Source organism: Camelina sativa, chromosome 5 (genome assembly GCF_030686135.1).
Source record: "Camelina sativa cultivar CO46 ecotype springtype chromosome 5, ASM3068613v1".
Classification (NCBI taxonomy): Eukaryota; Viridiplantae; Streptophyta; class Magnoliopsida; order Brassicales; family Brassicaceae; genus Camelina; species Camelina sativa.
In genome coordinates, this window is record NC_141884.1 from 26,527,848 (window position 1) to 26,538,931 (window position 11,084).

Consider the following 11,084-nt stretch of genomic DNA (forward strand, 5'->3'; position numbering starts at 1 on the left):
ACTGTCGCAACAGCCCGCACACCTCCGACTGACCCTCGAGGTCTTCCTCTAGTCAATATACTCACATCAAAGACACTATTTGCTCACAACTCAGTGCTTCCCCCGTCCGTGGTCGCAACCAACGAATCATGCCGGCTCGCTATCAGGCCAACCGCCTTAAGCTACGGCATCCAGGAATGTCACTCACACACACACTCCCCCCGCTCTCAGGTCGCAACCTTCGAGTCATACCGGCTCACTGCCAGGCCACAGCCTACAGCTACGGTGTCCAGGGAGTCTCAAAATCCCGCAAAACCGTCCAATTGTCAAGGACCTCCGTGCCACCGTCAACACGGCCCGCACGTCCCCGACCGGACTAAATACCGTCAGCCAAGGTTTCCCGTGCACTGTCGCAACAGCCCGAACACCTCCGACTGAACCACGAGGTCTCCCTCTAGTCAATATACTCACATCAAATACACTATTTGCTCACAACTCAGTGCTTCCCCCGTCCGTGGTCGCAACCAACGAATCATGCCGGCTCGCTATCAGGCCAACCGCCTTAAGCTACGGCATCCAGGAAGTCACTCACACACACACTCCCCCCGCTCTCAGGTCGCAACCTTCGAGTCATACCGGCTCACTGCCAGGCCACAGCCTACAGCTACGGTATCCAGGGAATCTCACACGCCCACTCCCCCCGCTCTCGGGTCGCAACCCTCGAGACATACCGGCTCACTGCCGAGCCACGGCTCACAGCTACGGTATCCAGGGAGTCTCAAAATCCCGCTCTAAGGTCGTCACCCTAAAGCGCGCTCACGGATTGTCATCCGAAGCAAACATACCACTCCCACTCTCTGGCCACAAAGTCCATTGAGCTATCGGTATCACATGAGTTGGGCTCACACTATCCTGAGTAAATAAGTCCAATGTCAACGAGTATCTCCCGACTAGATCTACCTCAACACTTTGCATTTCTGGAAACTTCTATTTTTAGAAACTTTCATTTATAGCAATCTTCTATTTATGGAAACTTTCCATTTATAGACTCCCGTGCTATTTCCTTTCCAGTGATTTTTCACAAATCCCAAAACCAAAGAACTCCAACTTTTATTAGAACCTCAAATGCAATAATCGTTTACAACTCCAAATGAAAATACATAATGAAAGAAAGAATACATAAGCTAAAACTAAGCGTCGGAATGGACACCCGGTCCTCCCTTCGGCTGCGCTGCAACCTCCATCATCTGCCTCCTCTTAGGACAGAAAGGCCTGATATGCCCTTCCTCTCCGCAATGATAACACACTCGACGGTACTCCTGCGAATCACCTCCCCTGGCCCCGCTTGCCGACACGTGATCCATGCTCCCGCTCCCATAACCTCTCTGGCCACCTTGGTTCGCCACTGTCGTCTCTTCCCGCTTCCTTTTACGCCTTTGCTCTAACTGCCTATCCTTGTTTGGAATGCTCTGCTCCAATGTCTCCTCTGAACGAACCGCTGGACTGACCACCACTAACTGTGACCTCAAGTCATCCTCTATCCCAGCTGCAACCTCAACCAGCTCCGCCCTCGTGGCATAGCTCCTCACTCTGCACCGTGTCCTCAATCATCCCGCAAAGCCAGCAAGAACCTCCGCACCTGAGCCGACTCTGGCTCCCAAGCCCGGCCTGCATACCCCACAAGCCGACTGAACTCTGCATCCAGTTCCCGCACTGTACGGTCCCCCTGAGTCAAACCCAAGAACCGTGCCTCCATACGATCAAGAGCCTCCTGAGGAAAATACTTGGAGTTAAACTCCCCCACAAAATCTCCCCAAGACATACCCCGCTGCACCCTCCGTGCTGTCACCGACCTCCACCACACACGAGCATCTCCTGACAAGTAAAACACTGCCAGATCCACCCTGTACCGGTCGGGACACCTAAGCGAAAAGAAAATATCCTCCATCCGCTCTCTCCACTCATCCGCTACACTCGGATCGGTACTTCCTGAGAAATACCCGGCTCCCACATGCCGCAGCTGCTCCATCATCCGCACATACTGTGCATCCACTACCTCGGCACCCGGCTGCACACCTGCCTGCAAACCCGCCACAGGCTGCACCACTGGACCCTGCCCACCACCCACTGGCGGCACTACTGGACCCTGCCCACCAACCACTGGCGGCACTACTGGATCCTGTCCACCAACCACTGGCAGCACAACTGCTGGAAGTCGCTTCAAAACCTGAGCTAGCAAGTCCATCAAGACATCCTCCCTGCCTGGAGCACCTCCCGCTGCAACCCCCACACCCGGGGCAACACCGTGACCGACACCGGGCCCATCCGCCCTGCCGTCACCCAAACCAGCCTGGTCTCCAGACACACTAGGATGAACCTGTGACTCCGCCACCTCCTCACTGGCCATGCTCTGGGCTACACTCACACTGGCCTCAGGAACCTGACCTCGTCCCCGACCACGACCACGCCCACGACCACGACCACGACCCACAACACCCTCTCTAGCCATCTGCACTACCCAGAACAGAAGGCTAAGCACACAATTCAAAAACCGCACATAGAGTACACATCTTACCGTGGAATCTCATTGAAGGCTCGAAGAGGATGATACTAGGACTCCATACCGCAAACAAATTGACTAACTACTCATAATCAATTCCATCACACAACATCATGCATCAAGCAAAAAGGAAAATAATTCACCCAATTAAATTCCTAACCGCTCTAACCATCCATTTAACCATCCTAGAACCGTAAAGGCTCTGATACCAAAATGAAACAACCCGACCCTTTTTTTTATTAATTAAATACAATATGTATAATTAAGTATCCCATACTACTTAATTAAACAAACCAACCCACACACAGTAACCAACCAATAATAAACCAACATCCAATTACACGCACAGCGGAAACATATCAATAATACAAAACCAATACAATAACATTTCTATCCATTCTATCCAGCAACCTAACATATCTCTATCCAAGGTTCCATCCTAAACAATATAACAAAGACCAACAACACGCAAACGAGACCCTAGTTCATCCTCCTCCTCATCGCCATGATTCCACGTCACATACCTGCACACCACAAACAACAATTGAGATGCGTAAGTATTATCATAAATACTTAGTGAGGCCGTCCTCCCATCTACTGGGTTATACACACAAGCATATGAGACCCTCAAGTTTAAGCAAAACAAACAACACACAACAATACATCAAACCAGGAAATCAAGTCTCGACTGAGACCAGTGTCGACCGATGCCTCACGGTGTCGATCGATGCTACAAACAATGGTGTCGACCGATGCTGAACAGTGTCGACCGATGCCACTCCAAATGGTGTCGACCGATGCTTCCTAGTGTCGATCGATGCCTCCTCTGCAGACACGATCTGCGCGAAACCGAACATCGAACTCTCCTTCCCAATCATCTCGAATCCGTCTCAAACTCACCCAATTACCTCAGAAATCACTGGGAATCACAAGAACAACGAAGCCAAGCAACAAAACAACACAAACAGCAAAGAAAAACACACAAACAAGAGAGATCTCATGCTTAGATCAACCATGGTCAAGCACTCACCTCAAGAACAGGAAGATTGGATTGAGAAACGTGGAAAACAACACCTCCAGAAGCTCCCCCTTCGTTTCCAGCAACAGCTAACCCTCCTACAGCCTCAGATCTCTCCAAAAACCCCAAGAACAAACCCAGAAAGTCACCGAAACGTTTTCTCCCTTTTCTCTCTTTCTTTCTCTCCAAAAACACAAACGGCGACAAAAGAGACTTTCTGAAACCCTCAGTTCGTCCCCGACACTTAACAAAACGATTAGGGTTTTAATTGAACCAAACCGAACCAATCAGCAATTAAATCAAACCCGACCAAACCGGAAAAACATGGTGTCGATCGATGCCAACAAGGGTATCGATCGACACCCACACCAAAATTACAAAAATTGGTTCGCGGATGTTACAATTATCAATTGGTGGCAACTTGTCCTGTGGGAAGGTTGTTAAAGGGTGGGGACCAGGGTTCGAGGAACGCCTGGTGCACCAATAACCTACTGTGGATTTGGATGAATAGTTCCATTTGCCCAGTGAGGGGTTAGGATCGATGCCCTGCAGGGCCAGCTTGGGGTCCGTGAGCTGCAGATCCACAGTGAGCTGCAGATCAATTGGTGGCAACTTGTCCTGTGGGAAGGTTGTTAAAGGGTGATGACCAGGGTTCGAGGAACGCCTGGCGCACCAATAACCTACTGGTGGATTGGGATATCCACAGTGATGGGTTAGGATCGATGCCCTGCAGGGTCAGCTTGGGTCCGTTTGGGCGGCTAGCAGTGAGGCTAGCGGGCTAGCAGTGAGGCTAGTGGGGTCCACGGGACGGGTTGTTACATTCATATATTTTACCTTGTTTTCCCTTAGTTTATTCACATCTTTTGCATCTTTTTCTATCCATTTAGGCCATTATTGTGTAGCTTTAGCACTAATCATGCATTAGAGTTTAGTTGTATTGCATTTGCATCTTTTCATGCATAAACAGGTGATTTTGGAGCTCAAGGAGCATGGAAGCAATGGAGAAGAGATGTGAAGCAATCTTGAGGAGGAAACAAGGGAGTTAAGGCTGAAACAACAAGGTCCGGAGTCCAACTCGACCGCAAACTCGACCAGACACTCGACCAGACACTCGACCGTGTGCTGAGGAGGACTCGACCGAGTGGAAATTGCACGTGAGAAGCCAGCTCGACCCCTAGCTCGACCGAGCACAGGTCGAGTTGACCGAGCCGTTGACTGCTTTGACTTTTTCTATTTTTAGGGCTTCCACTTCCCCACTATATAAGACCTTGTACCTGCAGCCACCAAAGTGTCCAGCTTTTTAGATATTTTCCAGAAACCTAGTTTTTACCTTTTTTAGCATTATTCCTTTTGCATTTTATTAGATTTTGTACTTGTTTAAGAAAACTCTTAGATTCTTCAATATTGTTGGTTCAATAACTTTCTTAATATTGAGAATTTGAGTTTCATCCTTTGATTAATATTGAAGATCTCAGTTTTATCTTTCTAATAATGCAAGTTTCAATATTTTCTGGGTTTTTGATTTGTTTCATCATGTCTTGTTGTGAGTAGTCTTCTTAGGATCTTGAGGATGGGTTAGGAAGGATTGATCTTGTGGTTTATGTGATTTGGTCAAGCTTGATTGTTGTAGATCTCTTCTAGGCTAGATGTTCTTAAGGCTGATCTTGAACTGAGAGGTTAGGATCTGATTTCAAGCTCCTTAGCATCACACCAATGTTTAAGAAGCATATATAAGGCTAGATCTAGAGCTTACCATTAGGCTTGCTAAGAGATTAGAGGTCTTGTTTGGTTTGAGATGTATTGCTTAATGCCTGCTTGTGTAGATTCTTTACTGTGTGAGACAAGTCTAGAATTGCATAGGTTTGATTGTTTCTTGACCATGAGAGTGGGAGAAACTTGTCTTAGATTTATATGTCTAGAGGTTAGCTCAAATTTTGCTTGAGATTTGTTGACCAAGTTAGATAACCACAATGATTAGTTCTTCCCATGAATCCATCCTCAGGAACCTTCTTTGTTTATTGATTTTAAAGTCTTAAACTTGTAGCTTGCTTGTTGTTTGATTGGTTTTAGTATTGCTCTGTTTTTGTTGTGTTGCTCTGTTTTCCGGATTCAACCAGCTCGACCTCCCACTCGACCTACACTCGGTCGAGTGCTTGCTCGAGTTCATCCCCAGAACTTGTATTTATGATCTGTGATTGTCTTGTTTCATTCCTGTTTCATTCCAGTTGCATACATTTAGTTTTCAATTCATTAATTGTCTTGCATTAGTTCATTAGTAGTAGTTTCTATTTCTGTTCTTGCTTCATTACAGTTTCAATCATTCAGTTTCATTTGCATTTAGTTCTTGGTTCTTGTAGTTTACTTTTTGCATCTTTACATTTCCATCTTAGGATTGTTAGTGACAAACAATCATTACATTTGTCTTAACTTAGATTCATATGCACATCTTATCTGTTCACAAACACTCATTTTGGATTGATACCTTTTGTACTGCAATAGCATAAGGGGAATTGAAACACCCATCCATCATTCCATTCATATATCATCATTGCATACATCCACCATCATTCACCCAACAAAGAAAGCTTGTTTCACTGAGATTGACTTATCATTGATGCTTTCACAGATCTGTGTGGCATCCTTCACTCCACCATCTATCTCTTCATCTTCCACTGCTACCGAATAGACAGAACAGTGTTATCAACCTTTTGTCTATTCACCATCTCTTCGCTGTGTTCCATCTATCATCCACCGAATAGGCAGAACGGTGTTATCAACCATGTGCCTATTTCCATCTATCCACGTGGGTTCCCTCATCTGGGTTCCTATTTCATCTGGTATCAGAGCTAAACGCTCCAAATCAGGTTTTATCTATCCCTTTTGTTTCAGTTTGTTTCCCTTTGTTTGCTTCAGTTTGTGTCTGTTTCAGTTCGTTTTGCAATTTTAGATCTGTTATTTTCGTGTGTTTTTGCTCTATTTTGATTGTTCATCTTCTAACAAGAAAACCGTAAAAAAATTTCATTAAGATCTGTTTATTTGATTGCCCAAAACCTCCCAAATCCTAGATCTGTCAGTTTTTGGCAGTTTTCCATATTTGGACCTTTTGACTTCCTGTCCACTTGATCTCTTTTTCCTAATCTTACAGAAACGTTTTGAACTATGGGAGAACAAGCAGGAGAGGTGAACATGGCTGAGATGCTTACAGCTATTCAATCCCAACTCCAAACGCTTGGTGATCGCATGACACGAATTGAATAACCCCCACCTGCATCAAGAGCACCAGTTCGTAACTTGCCAAGAGGAAACCATGAGGTTGATAAAGGAGATCAGTCTGATTAAGAGGAAGAATATCAAGATCTTAATCAACACCAAAGGCCAAGGAGACACTACCAACAAGGTAGGGGACGAGATGAAGGCAACATAAGAGAAGGAGGCTATGATCTTAAGCTCAATCCGCCGACATTTGCTGGAAAGGTTAATACTGACGCTTACATTGATTGGGAAAGACGTATGGAGCATATCTTTGGCTACTACAACTATTCTGAACAGAGAAATGTATCCCTAGCTGCTGCACAACTCACCAACAATGCCTTAGCTTGGTGGGACAGAAATGTGTCTGAGAGAAGGAGGCATAGACATATACCAATCACTACTTGGGATGATATGAGGTTTCAGCTAATAAAGAGATATGTCCCAGCTTATTACCACCGGGAGCTACAAAAGAAGTTCTGCAAGCTCTCACAAGGAAGCAAATCTGTTGAGGAATACTTTGAAGAGTTTGAATCTTTTAAAAACAAATTGGAGGTAGAAGAGTCTGAAGAGAACTTGATGGCGCAATTTCTAGATGGTCTTCATGATCGGATTGCTAGAAAGGTGGAAAGACAAACATATCATGATCTTGAAGAGTTATTGCACCTAGCAGTCCAAGCTAAACAACACATCAAAAGGAAGACAGCTTCTACTAACCGCAGTAAGACTCCATGGATACCGCCACCTCAGAAACCTTTAGACAAGGGAAAATCTCTTGATGTGGACCAGAGATTTAAAAGAGCTGCACCTGAGGCATCAAAAGTAACCAAACCAGAGCAAGGTAAGCTTACTAACCAAAGAGCTCGTGAAATTACTTGTTTTTAATGTTAGGGAAATGGACACTATGCATGGGAGTTCCCAAACCAGAGAGTAATGATCCTTAAAGCCAATGGAGAGTATGAATCACAAGATGAGGAAGAAGAACGTGTTGAATCTGAAGAGGATATTGTGGACTATATAGAGATGGGAGAGCTTCTAGTCATAAGGAGGGCTCTTAGCACTCATTTTGATCCTGAAACAATTCAAAGAGAAAATATCTTCCACTCTCGCTGCTCAATAAACTCCAAGGTATGTAGCTTAATCATTGATAGTGGTTCATGTACTAATATAGCCAGCAAGTATTTGGTTGATAAGCTAGGTCTCCAAAATACAAAGCATCCCCATCCATACTGACTTAAGTGGCTCAATGATGAGGCTGAACTAAGGATCTCCGAGCAAGTCACCATACCATTCACCATAGGCAAATATTCAGATCAAGTTGTGTGTGATGTGGTTCCTTTGCAAGCTGGACACCTTCTTCTAGGACAGCCATGGCAATTTGATAAGAAGACTTTACACAACGGCCGAACCAACTACTACACTTTCTCACACAACAAAAAGAAGCATACTCTAGCTCCAGTCACCCCTCAAGAAGTGCATGAAGTGCAACAAACCATGTCAAAGGGAGCTAAGTCAAACAAAACTAATCTTTACATAACACCTTCTACTGTTTTGAAATCAATTAATTCACAGGACAAGGTGCTACTAATGATCTTTAAGGAAGGTTTGTTTTCAGGTCAAGAAGAGAAAGACTTACCACCAGAAGTGCTTGAATTATTAGTAAGGTTTAAAGAGGTCTTTCCTGAGGAGATACCACCTGGACTACCGCCTATAAGAAGAATCGAACATCAAATTGATCTAGTTCCGGGAGCACCACTGCCTAATATACCAGCCTACGGAGTAAACCCTGAAGAATCAAAGGAGCTGGAAAAACAAGTTCGTGATCTAATGTCAAAGGGCTACATTCGTGAAAGTCTAAGTCCTTGTGTTGTACCGGTTCTTCTAGTGCCTAAGAAAGATGGAACTTGGAGAATGTGTGTAGACTGCAGAGCAATCAACAACATCACTGTCAAATATAGACATCCCATTCCAAGGCTTGATGACATGCTAGATGAGCTTAATGGAGCTACTGTCTTTTCTAAAATTGATCTAAGGAGTGCTTACCATCAAGTGAGAATGAAAGAAGGTGATGAATGTAAAACGGCTTTCAAGAAAAAACAAGGATTATATGAGTGGTTAGTCATGCCATTTGGACTCACCAACGCCCCAAGCACCTTCATGAGGTTAATGAATCAGGTCTTAAGGGAGTACATCTGTAAGTTTGTGGTTGTTTATTTTGATGATATCTTGATTTATAGCACAAGTCTTGCAGATCACGTAAAGCATCTTGAAATAGTGATAAAAGCGCTTAAGGCTGAACATCTCTATGCTAATCTTAAGAAATGCACGTTTTGCACTGATCAAGTTGTGTTTTTAGGATTTGTTGTGAGTTCTCAGGGACTAAAGGTCGATGAGGAAAAGATCAAGGCTAAACAAGACTTGCCAACTCCAAAAAACATTGGACATGTTAAGAGCTTTCATGGGCTGGCTAGCTTCTATAGGAGATTTTGTGAAGGATTTCAGTACCATTGCTGCACCCTTGACATCAGTGATTAAAAAGAATGTGGAATTCAAATGGGGTCAAGCACAAGAGGATGCATTCAAACTGCTCAAAGACAGCCTAACACATGCACCCGTTTTGGTACTTCCTAACTTTGATAAAATGTTTGAGATTGAATGTGATGCTTCTGGTACAGGAATATGTGCTTTTCTAACTCAAGGAGGAAAACCAATAACATACTTCAGTGAGAAACTCAGTGGAGCTGCACTTAATTATCCAACATATGATAAAGAACTCTACGCTTTGGTAAGATCTCTAGAAACTTGGCAACATTATTTGTTGTAAGAATTGCGGAATAAGAACTAGAACAAGAGTGAGAGAATCGAATGAGAGACATAGAAGAATGAGAGAAAAATATATGTCTTAGATTAGTATTTTACAAATGTGAGATACAAGTCTTCTTATAGCCATACAATCGGTCATAGAGCCGTTATAGAAGAATTAATGAGGAAAGGGACAGGAAGAGTGATTCTCTTGAACAAGAGAATAGTGATAGCGACCGGTCATAGGTTTGACCTTGCTTAACGGTCGCATGTGGCTCTAAGCCACCAACCACTTGAGATATTTTGTAGCTCCCATTCTTGATCCTTCTGCTCATCTTCATAAGTCTCATAAGGCCTCATTTCTTCTCCAATATAGTTGGGTCGTAGCCCATCAGTCTCACACTCGTACGGACGGTCGTACGGACGTTTGTACGGACGCTTGTACGGACGCCCTTGAACAAAGTCCTACTCTCCCTTGATCAATACTCCCCCTCAAGTTTAGTCGTGTAATGAGACTAAACTTGGAGTGTCGTGATGCATTACCTCGTTAAAAACCTCAATATACAAAACCACATGGGACAAAAATATATTGAGGGAAAAAGATTGTAATGACCACGGCTAGAGGACTTGAGATCAAGGGTGTGTCAAGTCCACAAGTCCAAGTTTTTTGTGAATGTGATCACAGACTTGATGACTTGCGGCTTTGGTAAAGATGTCTGCCAGTTGATCCTTGTTTGGTGTGTAATAGGGAAGTGTAACTCCTTCTTCAATCTTCTGACAAACTTTGTGGCAATCCAATTCAATGTGCTTGGTCCTTTCATGAAAGACGGAGTTTGTTGCAATGTGAATGGCGGCTTGGTTGTCTTAGTGCATGGGAATAGGAGTGTTGACTTTAATGCCTAGTTCTTCGAGTAGACCCTTGAGCCAAGTAAGTTCGGTTGTAAGCTTCCTCATTGCTCTATACTCTGATTCGGCGCTTGACATTGACACCACTTTTTGCTTCTTTGACTTCCAAGTAACAAGATTTCCTCCTATGAATGTGCAATAGCCGGTTATTGATTTCCTATCTGTCTTATTACCACCCCAATCAGCATCGCAATATCCCACAAGGTCAGTGTTTGAATTCTTTCCCATCCAAATGCCTTGTCCGGGGCTTCCTTTGAGATAATGTAGAATCCTCTCCAATAGGCTCCAATGATACGTTGTAGGGTTCTTCATGTATTGACTTACCTGATTCACAGCATAGCAAATATCAGGTCAAGTAAGTGTTAAATAGATTAGCTTACCTACAAGTCGGCGATAGCGAGAAGGATTGTCATAAAGAGGATCCTTTCGCTCTCCCTTTCGCTCAGGTTGGTAGCCATCGGGAAGTGGTGTGTCCACAGCCTTTGCTCCTAGTTTCCCTGTCTCACAAAGTAAATCAAGAGTATATTTTCTTTGTGAAAGGAATAGGCCTTCCGGAGATCGATAGACTTC

The 11,084-nt window shown here is 44.3% G+C and overlaps 1 protein-coding gene across 1 annotated transcript; it reads left to right on the plus strand.

Annotated features, from left to right (window-relative positions):
• Positions 1 to 6,716: 6,716 nt before the first annotated feature.
• On the plus strand, positions 6,717 to 10,386 carry LOC147944411 (uncharacterized). Its single transcript, XM_087512572.1, has 6 exons — positions 6,717 to 6,789; positions 6,898 to 7,628; positions 7,698 to 7,934; positions 8,046 to 9,333; positions 9,482 to 9,591; positions 10,357 to 10,386. The coding sequence occupies exons 1-6, from the start codon at positions 6,717 to 6,719 to the stop codon at positions 10,384 to 10,386; spliced, it is 2,469 nt and encodes an 822-aa protein (XP_087368698.1).
• Positions 10,387 to 11,084: the final 698 nt, after the last annotated feature.

Coding starts and splice junctions, on each gene's coding strand:
- LOC147944411 (XM_087512572.1), top strand. CDS start 6,717: ATGGGAGAACAAGCAGGAGAGGTGAACATGGCTGAGATGCTTACAGCT. Junction 7,935..8,045: donor GCTGCTCAATAAACTCCAAG/GTATGTAGCTTA, acceptor TACTGACTTAAG/TGGCTCAATGATGAGGCTGA. Junction 9,592..10,356: donor ATAAAGAACTCTACGCTTTG/GTAAGATCTCTA, acceptor GGTGTGTAATAG/GGAAGTGTAACTCCTTCTTC.